Below are 20395 nucleotides of genomic sequence, written 5' to 3' on the forward strand. Positions count from 1 at the left end.
CTTAAGCAGAAGCTGCTGAGTGCAGTTGGCTTTGTAGTGCACAGCAGTTTGGAAACTCAGGTTTCAAATCAATATACTATTGCTCCAGCACTGTATGGTATCAGTCTCTAGAAATTGGACAGTTATTGGGCTCTAGTGTCTTGCCATATTTGAAAGGCAACAGTGGTGTATTTCACAGTTCCATAGGATCAGGATCTTCTTTGTGACATCTTGCCTGCAGATACCACATTTATCAGGATCTTGGCAACTAGTCAACCATGTCAGAAGGCGTGACGACCACCTCGGTCAAGAACCTCAGGATCAAGAGGAGCAGCATTGCCGTGAATATGTAAGTGCCATTGTGTTGCAGTCATGATGACTACAGGAAAGGCGGGGGGGGGGTCCTCATTTTGAATGAAGGTAACACCTCAGCCTTTCTTTGTTTCATCAATTTTGAGATATGATTAAGAATCATGTGAGGGTTTACCAAAACATCTGGGGACCCACTGGTTGAAAACCACTGGGCTGAGGAGAAAGTGGATGGGGTGGAGGAGAAAGAAGTGAAGCTAACTTTCCTTTCGCACACACACCATTAGCTAGGCGTATGGAGAGAATGAACAACATAGGCCTGAATTTCAGTTTCATTCATATTTGATCATTCATTTGCCATCCTGTCCTAACATCACTTTTTATTTTGGAATAGGGACCTGACCTAACAGTTCAAATGCAGCATACATGGATGGATGAGACACAATATCCTATGTTAGGAGTAAACAAATCTAACTCTCCAGATGATGTTGGATTATAGCTCCCCTCACTATTAGCTGTGCTGATCAGGAATTAATGGGAACTATAGTTTAATAATATCTCTAAAATCACAGCTTTTCATCCTGCCTTTGTTGATGATCTTATAGGAAGTTGTAATATTATCTAGTTGTACAAACAGTGATGTCAGCCATCATGTCTATTTTTATTTTAAGTTTTTAGCTTTGCACTTTAAGCTACTATTTAGTGTTATGTATATGGGTTGAGCATATCTTATCTGGAATCCTGAAATATGAAATACTCTAAAATCCAAAATTGTCCACATAGGTGGTTGAGATAGTAACACCTTTGCTTTCTGATAATTCAGTGTACACAAATGTCATTTCATTCACAAAATTATTAAAAATATTTCATAAAATTACCTATCTGTATAAGGTGCACATGAAACATAAATGGATTTCATATTTAGACTTGGACCACATCTCTAAGATATCTTATGTATTTATATGCAAGTAGAGGTATTCCAAAAATATTCTAATTTCAAAACATGTCTGATCTCAAGCGTTTTGGATATGGGATGCAAAAGTATTTATCATTACCAATGTTTTTACCTTGAATTTACCTTGTCCTGAAATAGTTCATCGCAGGTTGTAGAGAGGAGCCTATTTATATGTCAACAGAGGTAATAAAGCAAAGCCTCAGTTTACAAAACAACAACAAACGTCTTGGACACTTTTCCTTTTCAGATAATCCACTCCATCCTCCCAATATACTGAGGAGATTGCTTATACCTTACCCTTACCATCTACTCCCTGGCTCTAACCAGCATCTTGAGTAAAATAGTAAATGATATTCCAGAAAGATGGTCCTAAATTCCATCAAAAACCATGATGCACCTCTTCTGCCTCCCTCTACTTAATGTGCCTTTTCTTTTTCTGTTTTTGAGAGAGAAAGAGAAAAAAGACATCAGATGCAGTGAGAAACAAAAGGAGTACAAATGAAGCACAGTATTGTTTGTAAAATGCATAACATTTTGTGAATAACAAAGGGTACACTTTATGTCACTTACAAAAAAAGAACTACGGCATTGCCTCCCCTCCTATGTGCTTTAGGCCCCATCTACACTGCCATATAATGCACCTTGAACTGGATTATATGGCCAGTGTATACTCATATAACGCAGACTGAACTACATTAAATTGGATTATATACGTCTACATTGCCATTATAATAGCAGTGTAGATGAGCCTTAGAAATTGTGACAAGGAATGACAGACATCTGCAAACAGATATTGACAAATTAAACTTTTCCTATTTGCTGAGCCATCTCATCTGCTGACCAACACACCTTTTTATCTCCTTAAACTAGGCCGAATAAAGATTACAAGAAAGTAATGACATCTTCAGCTTCTAGACGAATGAGCATCTACAGCAGTATGCAGACCAGCAGAGTTGGATCGATGGCACGTCGGAGCATCCTGATGACAGAGGGAAAGACTGGGGACAAGGGTGCTTTGGCCAGCAACAAACATGTTGTCCTGGTAATGGAGTGATACTACAGCAATTGATATACTCATGTGGGGAAACTAATGCAATGGTACTGTCACCTCAGCTGTATTCTTAAAACCTTAACAAACTTGACCAGACCAGATTAAGCTATCTGAATCCTGAAGCTGTTTCAGAAGCAATCTCCCTTGCATATGTTCTGGCTTTCCTGTAGGAGAGCTGGATATGCACTGCATCAGATAAGGGTTGGTGGCCTTGCTGGGCAGAGAGTTGCCTTCTCTTGATCAGATTAAGCCATTTCCCTGCCTTTGTTCCAACTGGTCTGACTGAAGCTGGAATCTGAAAGTCATATACTCCAGACAGACAGAAACAGATAGAACTGGCCTAACCAGTTCTATCCAGAGACAGCATGGCATCATAGTTTGACTGTTGGACCATGACTCTGGGTTCAGATACTTGTACTTGCCATAAAAACCCATGTGGTGACCCTCAGCAAGTCATATTCTCTCAGTCCCCCCCCCCCCCCAACTCTTGTGATATGTTTGCTTTAGGGTCACCATAAGTAAGAAATGACTTGAAGGAACACAATAACAACAATAGGTATTTCTTAATATGACACAAAAGGAAGGAATCTCTGAAAAGAAATAGAAAATCAATAAGCCAGAATCTAACCGCAAAAAAGAAGAACTCATAACCAAAGCTCTACATAAAAAATGAAACCTATATAATTCTAATGGAAAACATTAAAAGCTTGAAAACAGTGGAAGACACATACATATATGCACAACAACAACAACAACAACAACAACAACAACAAAACATTAAGAAGAAATCAACAAATCCTGAGCAAAGTGATATGGTGATATGCATCAGAATAAAACTGGAATAAAGGAACAAAGGTCTATAAATATTTACAGAAAAATTAACAGAAAGCCTGGATTATGTTTTCCTTTCAGTCCTTTTCTGGAATACAATACCGAGGTTGATTTGGGTAAGGTGCAGTCAGACTTGATTCTCTCAGTGAGACAGTGGCAAAGTTACTGAAGCAAATAACTTTTTAAAGGGAATAATGTTAAACAGTTGCAAGACAACGACCCTGTTAAAATTAGTCTGCATTTTAAGACCGAATGTGGCGACTTTAAAAAAAAGATTAAAATGTCTCACCAACAATTTACAAAAACACTTTTGATACATATAGTTATGTTCCTTCCAGTAATTTCAGTTTTATGGCAACCCTAAACAAACCTTTTACAGGGTTTTCTTGGCTAGATTTGTCCAAAGAGGGTTTGCCTCTGCCATCTTTTGGGTCTAAGAGAGTGTAATTTCCCCAAGGCCACATAATAGCTAAATGGAGATTTGAACCATGGTCATCCAGTGTTTCGACGGCTTCTCAAACTTTTCCACTTGTGACCACTTTCGGCTTGAGAATGTTTTTGTAACCCTGATTATATAGGTATATAAAATTGGTATAAAGATCAAACGTTTACTGATAACAAACCAGCATTTGAAAAGCTTGCTAAACCGGCTGATTTTCCTTTTCAAGGCGTATAGCTGAAACATCTGTTGCAAAGTCCATGCTAAACATGGCACAAGGTGTAAAACAATTATTAAGTGAAATTCAGAAAGATTTAACTGAAGTTGGGACTCTAACATTGAGCTTGACCAAGACTCAAGCCATCATACTACACTAGCCCCCTGATACATACATACACACACACACATACAATAGAGTCTCGCTTATCCAACATAAATGGGCTGGAAGAATGTTGGATGAGCAAAAATGTTGGATAATAAGGAGAGATTAAAGAAAAGGCTATTAAACATCAAATTACATTATGATTTTATAAATTAAGCAATAAAACATGTTTTACAACAAACTGACAGAAAAGGCAGTTCAATACATGGTAACATTATGCACACGTAGTAATTACTGTATTTACAAATTTAGCACCTAAACATCACAATGTATTGAAAACATTGACTACAAAAACATTGAGTACTAAAAGGCAGACTGCGTTGGATAATACAGAACATTGGATAAACAAAGATTGGCTAAGCGAGACTCTACGATAGATAGATAGATAGATAGATAGATAGATAGATAGATAGATAGATAGATAGATAGATAGATACATCAGACTGTAATGAAAATCAGTTTGGTTCAGTGGTTTGAGTACTGGACAAAGGGTGTATCTGTATGCTAAAATAAATACAATTTCACACCACTTTGACTACCATGATTCAATGCTGCAGAATCATGGGAGTTGTAGTTTTATAAGGTCATTTGCTTTCCCTGCCAAATAATGGTGATGCCCCGCCAAATTACTACTCCCATAATTCCACAACATTGAGCCATGGCAGTTAAAATAGGATCAAATTGCACTAATTCTGCCATGTAGATTACATCCCCCACTCTCTAATGTGCTCGAAGATATTTTGGCATACTTATATTCTTCTAGACTAATGCAGGTGTCTTACTAATCATCTGGTTCTTTACCAGGGAATAAGATCCATTGAACTCAGTGGGACATTGATTGACCTAAGATTGCTTTTTTTGTTTTTAAACCAATCAATTATTTAGCTGCATATCTCTTAGTTTGTGAAACTGGAGAGAACAGAAAGGGCCTAATTTGACATTAATTTGTTATTTGTGTTGTATCTACAGGTTTTTGATGATCTAGGGAGAGATGTGACACCACGGCCACTATTCCAACCAGAACCAACAGCTGCTATACAGAGACAAAGCAAAATCTTATCAGCACACGATTTTGCTGGAGTGACTCAAACTGAATTCCTATCTTCTTTTTCTGCACACCAAACATCTATGACCAATATTAGCCTAGCAGGCCCTTTCTCCAGGTATGGCATGGCATCCCATAAAACATTCTAGCCAAACTCTTTGGGCTCCATGGCCATGCACAGAATACACAGAAGCCCTATGAGTCTGCATACATCATGGAGATTTTAAATTTTGATTGTCAGCATGTTAATTGCTTATATGCAATTAATATGTATTTTGTCTCTGAGAACTTTCCCCGAGAACTAGACTACCACATTCATTTGTAACCTTTACTTTCAGTACATCATATTTTAGCAATCTATTTTGGAGGCACAACTTGAGGTCTATTCAGAATTAATTACTATAGTGTGACTGCTGCTGAAAATAGTTTTTGTGATCTGGGTTCTGGGTACTATCAGAATATCTGAAATAGGGTTGTTATGTGTTTTCCGGGCTATATGGCCATGTTCCAGAAGTATTCTCTCCTGATGTTTCACCCACATCTATGGCAGGCATCCTCAGAGATTGTGAAGTATATGGGAAAACTAAGAAAGGAAGGTTTATATATCTGTGGAAGGTCCAGGGTGGGAGAAAGAACTCTTGTAAGTTGGAGGCCAGTGTGAATGTTGTAATTAATCACCTTGATTAGCATTGAATAGCCTAACAAGCTTCATCTTCTGGCTTCTTCCTGCCTGGGGGAATCCTTTGTTCAGAGTCGTTAGCTGCCCCTGATTGATTCATGTCTGGAATTCCTCTGTTTTTAGAGTGTTGTTCCTTATATATTGTTCTGATTTTAGAGGTTTTTTTAAATACTGGTAGCCAGATTTTGTTCATTTTCATGGTTTCCTCCTTTCTGTTGAAATTGCCCACATGCTTGTGGATTTCAATGGCTTCTCTGAAATAGATTTCCATAAATCAGCAGGATTTGCAATAGAGAAACCTGGGAAAATTCACGTCTCTTCGAGGAAGTGTGGTACTTCTAATACGAGTTATTTAATGTGCTATCTCTTACTGACATGGGAAGCTGATTCAAAGAATGATATCAGATATTCAGAAGGATCAGAAGATAGAGTCCTAAGAACTATGCCAAATCAGAACGTTAAGAATCACATTTCCCTAAATATTCAATTTACTTTCAAGAATATTTTAATTTGGGAGATGGTCCACTCCTAGGAGAGCTGTAATCCATAGATTTTCTGTACCTGAGTTAGCTCAAAGTAATGTTGCCAGATTTCAAGATAGCAATAAGGGACAGCTGGAAATCATGCTATGCAGGCTTGACCCTCAGGAAGTAGCTCTTAACAAGTTCATGTGTTACCTAAATACCTAATGAATATATGAATTTTAGTTTGCTGTTTTTCCCTGTAAAATTAACATATTGTCCATGTTGATAAATTACACGAGGCTCACATTTCTGTCTTTATAAAGGACCACGCTTAAAAATACAGGATGTTTTTGTTTATTTATTTATTTACTTACAACATTTATACCCTGCCCTTCTCACCCGAGGTGACTCAGGGCAACTTACAAAAATTTTGGCGTGTCATTCAGTTTATATAACCCCATCCCTCCTGGGATTTAGAAGAAAACTAAAAACTTGGCTCTGCGCCCAGGCATTCAGCGAATAAGCTCATTGGCTGTTGTAATCGGGTTGCAAATCTGTAATTGTAGCAGTAGTGAATGACTGAGGATGGTGCAATATCGCTGCTTTGTATACTTTTTATCATGTTTTTATCATGTTTTTATCATGTTTTAATTGTTTTGTTTTTATAGTATATTTGTTGCTGGCCCTCGTGGCAGAATGTAAGCCACTTTGAGTCCCCTCGGGGAGAAGGGCGGGGTATAAATGCATGTAATAAATAATAAATAAGTAAATATAACAGGCTAAGCTTCCTAGCTCATCCCTTGTATTAAAGAACAATCAGGAACCTTAGCTCAAATATTTCTGCAGTTTAGTGGTTCCCATCTAAGAGGGATTATTAGTAGTGTAGCAACTTCACTGCTGGGGGAATATCATCCTTGGCATTTGGTATTTCTTCCTTGATATTCTGTGTTGTTATGCTTCAATACATGCTCACTTTTCCCCTGCCACCCACCAATTTTAGGACTTACGGTAGTAGCAGTATGACAAAGTCCAGCACTTCTACTGAATCATTGGCAGAAGAAATTATAGAACCTGGATCTAGACGAGAGACAATTGCAAGTTTTTCAGGTAAATTTGTACAAAACATTAGTATTGATACTAGTAATAATTGAATTTTCTGATCATATTTTATTTCTTTAAATATAAGAGACATTTCTGGGGAATTATATAGCTGTGGCTCTCTTGTATCTCCTCCAGGTTTTCCCAATAATATATGGCAAAAGAAATGCCATGTGTAATGGCTTTATGCATAGTGTTTTCCTACTACTACAGGTTGCTGGTTGAGGAAATATGTAATATAGTGGTGTCAGTTCATACAGAACTTTTATCCTGAGCTTGCCATGTTGCTGCTTGAGGCAGAGTAGCAAATTTTACTCGACCTACTGAAAAATGGCACTGTATTAAAGGGTGTTCTTGATGTTTTGGAACCTGAGATATGAAAAGAACAAAAAGATATTTCTTATTTTCTGGCCCTTCTTGTTATGTATTTTTAAGTTGACCCCAACAGTATTCTAGGCTTTATTGGAAAGACTTATTTAGAAGGGGTTTCCCATTGCCTTCCTCTGTGGCTGACAGAGAGTGTGACGTGCCCAAATGAACTTTTATGGATGAGTGGGAACAGGGCCATAGCCAGAAAAAAAATTCGGGGGTGGGGTGAGTGGGTTTGAAAGTTTTTTTTAGCGAATCATGAAGAGTAGTTCCATAACGCAAAATAATTTAGAAATCAGGCTCCATCGATAAACTTCAGTGGACACTCATGGGGATTTGGTTTAGTTAAAATTTATGAGTAAACCAGGGTTTTTTTAACACCCCCCCCCCCCCCCCCCGGCTACAGCCCTGAGTGGGAATTCAAACCCTGGCCCGCTAGTCCAGTTCTCAAACATATATCACACAGATTTGGGGCTAGCCCTGTTTTTACTAAACATTATCAAGGAGGAATAATATGAACTGGCATTTAGCAGTACATGTAATCATACATTAATAATCCCTGCATTTTAACAGGATAATTGTGTACCTTATAAAAACATTGTTTCTAAAAATGGTTTTAATGCACCACTGGTAAATTTGTAATGGTTACATACATATTACGGTTTATTCATTTCATATGGTATACTAATTTGATAGATGTCCAGATCAGACGGGAGGAAATACAAGAACAACTGACAAAAGAAGATCTAGAAAAGCGTGTAGATATTTTCCTAACAGAGACAGAAACCATTTGGTTATTTGACATGCCAACTGTCATGGTATCTACAGAGTCTGAGGAATCTGAAAGCATGAGGTAGGCATAGTTTCAATCTAATGAAGGCATCTATTAGACCTGGTAGCTTTAGCTATTCAAGGAAATTTAAGAAGACCTCCCTAATGATATTAAGAATTCAGATCCTCCTTATGAGAGTTTTGTCCTTCCTTAGAGTTAATGAAAATAATAAAACTTGGAGCTTACAAAATGTGTTAATATAAATCTTACTAATTATTCATTCATTTTCAGATAACAAGTACCAACATAATACTTTTAAAAACTTAATTCAGCAAATTCATGATGACATTATAATTTGAGCATAGGTCTTTGTGCTTGTTCCTTCTAAAACATTTCTGAAGAGTTTGGGGCCATTTTTCTCTTTTCAGCAGTTTAAAAATATAAAGTAGTGCAATAGCAAGGTGTTACTAATGGATAAAACTATTAAGTAAAAATGCTATAATTCGTCCCTGTTAAGAATAGATACATTGAATCAGTTCCAATCACGCCGATTCAACAGTCAACAATGGCCTCTAGACCAGGGGTCCTTAAACGTTTTACACAGGGCAAGTTCATGGTCTCTCCGCATGATGCCTCTTGTTGCATGACTTCCAGTTACTGTGAGCTTAAGGTAAACTAAGGTCTAAATACCCTAAATCAATGGTTCTAAACTGGTGAGTCCCCAGGTGTTTTGGCCTACAACTCCCAAAAATCCCAGCCAGTTTACCAGCTGTTAGAATTTCTGAGAGTCGAAGGTCAAAACATCTGGGGACCCACAGGTTGAGAACCACTATCCTAAAGGCACAGATCTCACCCGATCATGGAAGCTAAGCAGGGTGAATCCTGGTTAGTGCGTGGATGGAGATCACCAGTGAATACCATGTGTTATAGATGCTATTTCAGAAGAACTGGCAAAATGACCTCTGATAATTCCTTGCCTAAGAAAACCCTATGAAATTCATGGGATCGCTATAAGTTGGCAAGTGACATGAAGGCATACACACACAAAGCATATCTATTCATGGGTTTTCATATTTAGAGGGGCTTTGCCATTGCCTTCATCTGAAGTTGAAAGAACATGACTTGTCCAAGTAGATGTCCATTGCTGAGTGGGGTTTGATAGCTCATCTTACTCTGATAACTGAGATCATAGCCACAGAATGCCATGTTTAATAATTATTATTTAAACAATCTGATCTTTGTACACAACATTTATAAGGAAGAGATCGTATAAATAAAACACATAATTTCTAATATAGTGTTTCTGAAGGAATGCTCAATGTTTCTGAAGGAAACGTTAAGGGGGACTCAACATTTCCACAGGTTTTATTTTTAAAAAATTGATTTCTTTTGTTTTCAAAGGAAAAGAAATGCTGTATACATGGAACTCTGTAAAAATAGAGCTGGCAATGATCGCTATACCAACAGATGGATGCAAACAATTAATGGAGCACCAAAAACGAAGGAAGTGCAATGTGATAAAATTGGCATGATTGACAAAGGTAAATAATTGTTTGGGAATGTGAGAAAACTTTGAAGGAGGTACCGAAAGACCTGTGCCTACCTTGGAATTTTTCCTCTTATATAAAAAAGTAGGAATAAAGTCTAAAAATTATCTCTCCCCCCCCCATCCCTAAATGTAGGCAAATATGAAAATGAATGTCTTTAAGAGGAAACTTATAAAACCAAGATTTTGCTACAGAACTTTGAACGATTTAAGCAAAATTTATTTAAGAATAAAATATTGTGAGAGTTTTATTGTGAGGCTCTTTTCATCTACTTTCAGTTTCTTCTTATGGGAATGTCTGGATTCCATTTCCAAATTACACTTGTGACAGGTTCGTCACTTTTGAGAGATGCGAAGCTGTCAGATATTCTGGATGAGAACCATCTGTAGAGCAGCTGGGATGGGATAACCTACACACTTCTGTCTCCCGTCTTGCTCATAAGGAACAGAACTCCTGTGTAAGAAGGACTGTAGTAGTAACATAAAATTGCTACTAAAGTGTGTATTTTCTCAGCTCAAGATGTGCTACAGAATGAAAGTAAAAAAAGCAAGGTCTAAGGTTGGACTTCCACTGCTGGAACAATGGAAGATGGGATCTGAAGGAGGTGATCTCTCCTTCCTGCTGCAGCCCTGCATGCATTTCCCCAAGTTACTTCTGGAGGTTTGAGGGCCCTTTCACACAGTCACATAACCCAGAATATCAAGGCAGATAATCCACAACATCTGCTTTGGATTATCTGAGTCTGAGTATTACCTCACAACCTCTGAGGATGCCTGCCATAGATGTCGCCAAAACGTCAGGAGAGAATACTTCTAGAACATGGCCATACAACCCGGAAAACATACAACAACCCCGCAGGGAAAGTTCTTCCATACTGGCATTTTCACTGTCCTAATCCAACAAATGGTGCAATCTTTGGGGAAAATGTGCACAAGATGGCAGTCTGAGGCTGTATTTGCACTGCAAAATCATAGCAGTTTGATACCACTTTCACTGCCATGGCTCATTGCTATGGAATTTTGGGAGCTATAGTTTTGTGAGATTTACCCTTCTCTGCCAGAAAGCTCTGTTGCCCCAACAAACTACGGATCCCATGAGTCCATAGGATAGAACCCTAACAGTTAAAATGATGCCAGACTGCTATAAATCTGCAATGTGGATGGTTTCTAAATGTTGCATGAAAATAAACAGTATAAAATAACGTGAATAACAATTAACACTTCAGTGTTTAATCCATCCATTAGATTAAAGAATGAAATACATTTAATCATTCTAAAGAAATTGCCATGATGGTTTAAGCCGACTTTTCAAAAGGCTTTTAGTACAATCTCTAGAGAGCTTGGCCATATTAGCCTGTTGCAGGAAAGACAAAAGAATCTCCTGACACTACAAAACCCAGCAAAGGGCATTGTGTCATAACAGTTTTATGGATCCCAGTCTCTTTCATCAGATGCATGAGACATTATTCTAAACTTTAAAGTTTCATATTCATATGGGTGTACGTATGTAAGTAATGAGGAAAGCGTGAGCAGAAATGCAGAAAGTACAGACATTATTACTTTAACAGGCCATTCACAAAACAAAGATTGCATGACAATGCAGCCATTCCTGTGTTGGTGAGTTGATTTAAGGCAAATTAGGTAATAAAAAGACCTTTTCCCTGTTCAGGCAACAGGAGTTGGAGCTAAATGTCTGGATTTTTTTTTTAAAAAAAACATTGCATTTGCTTATTTTTTTTTTTACATTAAAGGTAGTTCTATGACCATCATAATGTTATGAATTATCATCTGGGTGGACTCTTGTGAAGCAGTTTTAAATTCCACCTTGGAAATAATACTTTATAATATTTGACAGAGTTGTCTCCACTTCTAATATTATGCATGCCATCATTTGCCAGTATACCTGTATTGCTTACTTGCTGTTATCTGAGTCAAAAAATAAATGGACACAAATGTGATGCCAGAAGTGACCAAATGCAAAAACTCCCCCAGAACACTCTGTCAGTGACTTAAGGTGGAAGCTCTTGAATGAAGCTGAGCAACAATTCATGCAAGAGATTGATTTCCAACTCTACACTTGGAAGATAGACCATATTGGTTGCTGTGAGTTTTCCGGGCTATATGGTCATGTTCCAGAAGCATTCTCTCCTGACATTTCCCCCTTATCTATGGCAGGCATCCTCAGAGGTTGTGAGGTCTGTTGGAAACTAGACAAGTGGGGTTTATACATCTGTGGAAAATCCATGGTAGGAGAAACAGCTCTTGTCTGATTGAGTCAAGTGTGGATGTTGCAATTGACCACTTTGATTAATATTTAATGGCCTTGCAGTTTCAAAGCCTGGCTTCTTTCTGCCTGAGGGAATCCTTTGGTGGGAGGTGTTAGCTGACCCTGATTGTTTCATGTCTGGAATTCTTCTGTTTTCAGAGTGTTGTTCTTTATTTACTGTCCTGATTTTAGAGGTTTTTTTTTTAATACTGGTAGCTAGATTTTGTTCATTTTCATGTTGAAATTGTCCACACGCTTGTGGATTTCAGTGGCTTCTCTGTGTAGTCTGACATGGTGGTTGTGAGAATGGTCCAGCATTTCTGTGTTCTCAAATAATATGCTGTGTCCAGGTTGGTTCATCAAGTGCTCTGCTATGGCTGACTTCTCTGACTGAGTTAGTCTGCAGTGCCTTTCATGTTCCTTGATTTGTGTTTAGGCAATGCTGTCTTTGGTGGTCCCTATGTAGACTTGTCCACAGCTGTATGGTAGATGACAGACTCCTGCAGAGGTTAGATGATCCCTCTTTTTAAAAAGATCACTGCATGTCTTAAAGCAGCTTGCCAGTGGAAGAATATGAGTATTATCAGCAAACATTATTTTGTGGATGGCTATTGTTAAGATAATTGTTGTTTTCATATTTTTAGCATTTCATCTCCCTCTGACCTCCCCATTTGCAACCTCATCCTATAAGTATAGAAAATTACAGTTAATGTTTACATTCAGATGATGTAGATGAACGCTTATTCTGCAACAATTTCTTCGTTTTTAAAATTTCAGAAGACTTTCATTTTTAATACAAGCTGTAAATATCATTGTAAAGGAGTCATTAATCTGTATTTCAAAGGCTATGGAGAGGCATGCCTTTTCTAAGATGATGTATTGACTAAAAACTACCCAAATATGTTTCTTATATCGTAATTATAGTAGGTAACTAAAGTATAAGCAAATATAAGTGTAAGATCAATTAATGCATCAACTAAAGCTAATATGATGACATCAGATTTCTCTGATCAAGTGATAGTCTTAAGAGAAATTAATCCTCTCTCTAATCAATTTCTGATTACTTATCGTTTTATATTGTTTTTTGAATTAGAAAGCATACTTAAATGGGTTTGTGCAAGAATACTGCCTCTATGTGGTGGGGACATGCAACTGCTATTCTCTTTTGTAGAATATGAAGTCTTAAAATAGGGAGTTCAGATGAGGAGTGGGCAACTATGGTTGCATCTACAATGTAGAATAATGCAGTTTGACAGCACTTGAATTAATGCTATGGAATAATGGGGGTTGTAGTTTTGCAAGATCTTTAGCTTTTTCTGCCAAAGAGAGCTAGTGCCTCACCAAGCTACAGACCCTTCCACACAGCCATTTAACCCAGAATATCAAGGCAGATGATCCATAATATCGGCTTTGAACTGGATTATCTGAGTCTACATCTCCAATTCAATATGGATTTTATACAGCTGTCTGGAAGGGGCCTACAAGCCTATTGAGCTATGTCAGGCCCCTTCCACACAGCTATATAAAGCTTAGCTGTGTGGAAGGGCCCTTGGTCAAAGTGGTGCCAAACTGCATTATTTATATAGTATAGATGCTGCCTACATGGAAAATTGTGACAATTTCTGCCCCCTTGATCCCATGACTCTGCCCCATTCGACACTGCCATATAATCCAGAGCCCTTCCACACAGCCATATAACCCAGAATAACGAGGCAGAAAATCCCACAATATCTGCTTTGAACTAGGTTATCTGAGTCCATACTGCCATATATTCCACTTCAAAGCAGAAAATGTGGGATTTTATTCAGATGTGTGGAAGGGGTCCCAGATTTCCAAATCAGATCATCCAGATTATCTAAGGAGATAATCCACATTATCTGCTTTGAACTGGATTATATGAGTCTATGCTGCCATATAATCCAGTTCAACACAGATAATCTGGACTTTATATGGCAGTGTAGAAAGGGCCTACATCTTCCTGCACTCCAGGAAGGTGTGTAAGAGACTATTTTCTTAGTATGCATTTTGATGTGGGTTCATCTGCATGGAATATCCACCTTTCTGGAAACTGCTATCAGGAGAATCCACACATTATAAAATGTATGTGAAAGAATATGAATCTTTTAAAATGTATGGATTTGGAAATATATGCCCTGTAACAACATTTTTCTATCAGGGTAATGCTTTTCTGAAATGAGGACAATGCAATCTTGGGGGAAATGTACACAAAAGAAGTATGGATATGTGTGTGTTTTTAAAAGACTAATTTGCAAACCAGCCTAAAAAAGGTTTTAAAAAATTTAACATACTCAGAATGGGACTTCACAGAGCTATACTTGCATTAGTTTAAAAATGCTTCTATTCAAAGTATAACCATCCATCAGAGCCGGCCCTAGGTAATTTTCAAGTGTAGGCGAACAGAATTTTGGTGCCCAACCAATCACTGAAAAATAAAAGCGCTGGATAAGCAAAAATGTTGGATAATAAGGAGGGATTAAGGGAAAGCCTATTAAACATCAAATTACATTAAGATTTTACAAACTAATCACCAAAACATCATGTTTTACAACAAATCAACAGAAAAAGCAGTCTCGACTGCGCCCCCGTATGTTTTGCGCCACAGGTGACTGCCTAATTCGCCTCATTGTTGGACCGCCTCTGCCATCCATTTAACTATGTATCCTTGTAATATAGCATGTAAGACGTATGTATATAACAAAATGCTGTCTACAATGTCTTTTGTTTCTAGAGATAATGGCTACTGTCTGGGATTTATATGATTCTTTTAATGCATTGGAAGTTGCATCGGTAGAGAAAACCGGTCATCTACAAAGTATTACCTGCAGTAAATCAGGTATACTCAAAGAACATGAGAGAACCACATCTACGGTTTCTGTGGATCGAGGTAAGTTTTCCTGAAGCATTTGATTAAATACTTCTTATTCCTGAGTAGATATGTATAACATTGCACTGGTAATTGTAGTGTTATACATATCTAGACATCAGGAAATGATTATTTGTCTTTTTACTGCAATCTAGGCTCTTCCACACAGCCATATAACCAAGACTATCAAGGCAGATAATCCCCAGTATCTGCTTTAAACTGTGTTATCTGAGTCCACACTGCTGCCATATAATCCAGTTCAAAACAGACAAGGTGGGGTTTTATACAGCTGTGTGGAAGGGACCCTCTTCCACACAGAAAAAAAATCCTGAAATAAATGCACCCATACACAGAAAATTGGGATAGGGGTAGGGGCAAAAACACCCCTAGAGCAACCAATTCTTAAATTGTGAAAGACACAATTTATATGGAATAAACTCTATGAAGTTATGATTTATGTGTTTTAGAGATTTATGCATTTATATGCTACCCATCAAAATACAAAGTCAGTTTGCAAAGACTGAATAGCCATAGCAGACAATAAAAAAGAATAGTGAAAAGCTATGTTATGTTTTTCTGCTTGCATTTTGTGAGCTTTAACTCTATGCAATACTGAATTATATCATCCTGAAGGTACTGTACCACTAATGAGAGGAGATTTTGCAATTTCTTTGGCCATATTTCTAAAATATACTGGATTATTCTGTTCAATGTACAGACATTGTGAACACCTATTTTTCTACCTCTCAGAGAGCACAGCATCAAGTTCCATCATTGATATTGAAAGTGTAATTCTCTCCCGAATCCATGAAGATATAGAAGACCGCTCAGAAGCGATACTAAAATCTGAAAAATTTCATCAAGATTTATTTTTCATGGAGAGGGTCCTAATGGAGAATATCTTCCAGCCAAAGCTTGCAGCTTATCGGCAGCTTCCTATCTTTTCAGGTACATTTGTAATCAGATATTTGATTCTCAGCCTTAGTTGAAAATAGATTTTCAGGCTTTTTAAAGTGAATGTAAATGTGAATGTCTCTGATTTAAATGACTTGGCTGAGATCTTGTGATAAGAATGGGATATAAATATTTTAATAATTGTACAAACCAATTCTGGGGAAAATAGCTGGGAATGATTTGTTAAAACTAAGTCTTCCTTATCACCAAAAACCAGACTTCGTTTACTAAAATGTAGGTTTCTTGCAAGAAATTGCTTGGATTGTTTGTAAAAATGACATTTTTGAGCAATATCTCGGCTTCCTTTTTTCTAGAGTTGTGAATTCAAATTGTGGTATCTTACTACAGTAAGTTAGTGAAAGGAAAAGTGAGTGTTCCACCAAAAACACACTCACACCATTTGTTGGGTTGGGATGGCCATGACCTTCACTGGTTGGAGCTGCAAAAGAAGGCTTAGTTTTCATGGCTTCAGATTACAAGACGTAGGCCAACCCACCTACCAATCAATGTGCTACCACATCTCCAATCTGCATACTGGTAACCACTGGAATTACCAATATGGGGTGCTGATTTTTTTGCGCTGAGCTGGGCTTAACCCATGTCGTCTTTACCCCTGAGGTCCCATAAAGTGACTCCCATTAGGTAATGCCCCATCTACCCTGCCAAATAAAATCCAGATTATCTGCTTTGAACTGGATTATATGGCAGTGTAGAAGGAGCCTGAGACAGGCACACAGGCCTGGTTTGTCCGATTCTATGCTCAAACTGCCACAAAAGATGTGATACTGTTTTTCACTTTCCCTCTCTTCTCTTAATACCACATACTCCTTAGTTGTTGTAGAATCATAGAATAGTAGAGTTGGAAGAGACCTCATGGGTCATCCAGTCCAACCCCCGCCAAGAAGCAGGAAATCGCATTCAAAGCACCCCCGACAGATGGCCATCCAGCCTTCTCATCTTTCTAAATTTCATTTCCCCCCCTTCACAATCCCATGTAAGCAATATTGCTCCAGTAGATTGGACGAAATTATAGTAGTGTCCATTGAAACTAGTTCCACCACATATTCTGATCTTCTTTCTCGGTAAATGAAGCTCAAAGATCTACTAAAGTTGATTGCGGGAGTGAGCATAGACTTTCCAGAAATTACAAGGGCCTGCAAAATGGAAAAGAGAGGAGGAAGCACTTTTCTTCTGTTAATTTATATTATACTAGCTGTGCCCGGCCACGCGTTGCTGTGGCGAAATATGGTGGTATGGGAAATAAAGTATTGAGGAATTGGTGGTAGTTAAGGTAAAGGGTAAAGGTTTTCCCCAGACATTAAGTCCAGTCATGTCTGACTCTGGGGGTTGGTGCTCATCTCCATTTCTAAGCCGAAGAGCCGGCGTTGTCCGTAGACTCCTCCAAGGTCATGTGGGATGACTGCATGGAGAGGCGTTACCTTCCCGCTGGAGCAGTACCTATTGATGCACTCACATTTGCATGTTTTTGAACTTCTGGGGCTAACAGTGGGGGCTCTCTCCGCCCCCCCAATTCAAACCTGTGGCCTTTCGGTCCAGAAGTTCAGCAGCTCAGCGCTTTAACACACTGCGCCATCAGGGGATATTATTTCCTAAAGGTTGTGAATATACAATATTTCTGAATGGTTTTTTCCCCCTGTTGGACGCAAGTATGAATGCTGCAATTAGGAAAATGATTAGGATGTAATGGCCTTGCAGCTTTAAAGCCTGGCTGTTTCCTCCCTGAGTGAATTTTTTGTTGGGAGGTGTTAGCTGGCCCTGATTCTTTCCTGTTTGGAATTCCCTTGTTTTCAGAGTGGTGTTGTTTGCGATATTTTATGTGCTTCTACTGTCTGTGGCCCTGAGAAAACAGAGGATTTGCCAGACTTTGATGATGGGAATACTTTGTTGGGAGGTGTTAGCTGACCCTGATTGTTTCCTGTGTGGAATTCCCCTGTTTATTTACTGTCCTGGTTTTAAAGATTATATTGTTCTGCATTATTCTATCCCAGTAATTATTTCATATTAAAGTAGAATCTCACTTATCCAACATTCACTTATACAATGTTCTGGATTATCCAACGCAGTCTGCCTTTTCATAATCAATGTTTTTGTAGTCAGTGTTTTAAATTCATTGTGATATTTTAGTGGTAAATTTGTAAATACAGTAGAGTCTCACTTATCCAACATAAACGGGCTGGCAGAATATTGGATAAGCAAATATGTTGGATAATAAGGAGGCATTAGGGAAAAGCCTATTAAACATCAAATTAGGTTATGATTTTACAAATGAAGCACCAAAATATGATGTTAGACAACAAATTTGGCAGAAAAGGTAGTTCAATACACAGTAATGCTATGTAGTAATTACTGTATTTATGAATTTAGCACCAAAATATCACGATATATTGAAAACATTGACTACAAAAATGCATTGGATAATCCAGAACATTGGATAAGCGAGTGTTGGATAAGTGAGACTCTACTGTAATTACTAGGCTTGCTCAAATAATTCGTTTTCCCCGTTAACCGTTATTAATTCGTTATTTTCGTTTGTTTTGAAGCAATTTTGAAGCATTGGTTGTCCACACGTCTGGATATCGCGGTTTCGAATCGCGAGAGGCCGTTTTTCGTTATGTCGTCGTTTTCTTCGTTAGGAAAAAAAAGCTTTTGCAAATCACCCAAACTCCCACCATTCAGGCCCTTTCCTTTTGCCCCTCAGCAAAAGGGGCGTCACGGGCTCAGCCAATGGGAGGGGGCGAGGGGGAAGGAGGCCGAGGAGGAGGAGGAAGACGGAGGGGGGAAATGGCCGCCGCCGCCTCGCCTCAGCTCAGGCCTGGTGTCTCTCTGAGGCGGGAAGGCGGCGGATGGAGCCGAGACCGAGAGAGACAGAGAGGGGCCCGGTGGTGAGGTTTTGACATCTGTGCGAAGCTAGGCAAGTGGGGTTTATATATCTGTGGAAGGTCCAGGGTGGGAGAAAGAACTCTTGTCTGTGGGAGGCAAGTGTGAATGTTGCAATTGGTCACCTTGATTAGCATTGAATAGCCTTGCAGCTTCAAAGCCTGGCTGCTTCCTACCTGGGGGAATCCTTTGTTGGGAGGTATTAGCTGGCCCTGATTGTTTCCTGTCTGGAATTCCCATTTTCTGGGTGTTGTTCTTTTACTGTCCTGATTTTAGCTTTTCTGTAGCTAAAAATGCATATAAAATTGATTCTATAGGGAGGATAAATGATTGGATTTCAACTCCTACAGCTTGGCTTTCTCTGCCAATAATGGTACCCATCTTGGATATTGTAAGGGATTTATTATTATTATTATTATTATTATTATTATTATTATTATTATTATTATTAGACCTTGCTCCCAGGAAGGTGCCTTCGCTGTGGCTCCCAACTTATCTATCTATCTACCTTTCCACATATTCTCCACATTGTGTGTATGTGTATGTATATTATATATACATGAGCCCCGATGGCGAAGTGTGTTAAAGCACTGAGCTGCTGAACTTGCAGACCGAAAGGTCCCAGGTTCAAATCCCGGGAGCAGAGTGAGTGCCTGCTGTTAGCTCCAGCTTCTGCCAACCTAGCAGCTTGAAAACATGCCAATGTGAGTAGATCAATAGGTACCGCTCTGGCGGGAAGGTAATGGCACTCCATGTAGTCATGCCGGCCACATGACCTTGGAGGTGTCTATGGACAACACTGGCTCTTGGGCTTAGAAATGGAGATGAGCACCAACCCCCAGAGTCAGACATGACTGAACTTAACGTCAAGGGATACCTTTACCTTTACCTATACACACACACACACAAACACACACACACATATGCAGGGACTATATATATATATACACAGTATATATCACACACACACCAATTTAACAAAGTTTCAGCCACAAAAACAAAGTTTCTGAAGTAGAACAATGACTTTCACAGTAAAGACAACCCAATTTAACAGGAAATAAGACTTTCAAACCAGGAACAGATTTCTGCAATTATTAAAAAATGGTTTATTATAAAAGCTATGAAAATTCCCCAAAAATCAGAGGATAAGGGAAACGTTCCAAATTTTGGTGAGCTATCAGTGTTAAATGTGTTCTACCACTGTACCAAGTTTGAAGAAGATCACTCAAAAAATGAGGGTGGGAGAGTCTTGTAAAGTCCTCTCCCTCTGTGCTGTTTTTGGGAATTGCGCATGCGCGTCCGCCATTAACGAATTAATTTAGAAAATAACGAATTTTCGTTAATTTCGAAATTTTTTGGGGGCAAAATTCGGAAATACCTTCAAAAACGAAACGCTGCCCCCCTCTACTTTTGCAACGAGTTTAGAATCAAATTTTTCGTGGATCGATCAAGCCTAGTAATTACTACATAGCAT

At 38.5% G+C, this 20395-nt stretch overlaps 1 protein-coding gene across 3 annotated transcripts in view; it reads left to right on the plus strand.

The window, feature by feature from the left end:
- dnai4 (dynein axonemal intermediate chain 4) overlaps positions 1-20395 on the plus strand; it is a 42327-nt gene continuing 21932 nt past the window's right edge. For 2 of the 3 annotated variants that reach the window (XM_008119698.3, XM_062978188.1), the window contains exons 1-8: positions 1-328; positions 2114-2285; positions 4916-5109; positions 7135-7241; positions 8298-8454; positions 9775-9914; positions 14935-15090; positions 15820-16017. In XM_008119698.3, the coding sequence (XP_008117905.2) occupies positions 258-328; positions 2114-2285; positions 4916-5109; positions 7135-7241; positions 8298-8454; positions 9775-9914; positions 14935-15090; positions 15820-16017 (1195 nt within the window). In that variant the 5' untranslated portion in view covers positions 1-257. Of the gene's footprint in view, positions 329-2113; positions 2342-4915; positions 5110-7134; positions 7242-8297; positions 8455-9774; positions 9915-14934; positions 15091-15819; positions 16018-20395 lie in introns of those variants that run through there. The other variant, XM_062978189.1, reaches the window with a different exon arrangement.

Source organism: Anolis carolinensis, chromosome 4 (genome assembly GCF_035594765.1).
Source record: "Anolis carolinensis isolate JA03-04 chromosome 4, rAnoCar3.1.pri, whole genome shotgun sequence".
Classification (NCBI taxonomy): domain Eukaryota; kingdom Metazoa; phylum Chordata; class Lepidosauria; order Squamata; family Dactyloidae; genus Anolis; species Anolis carolinensis.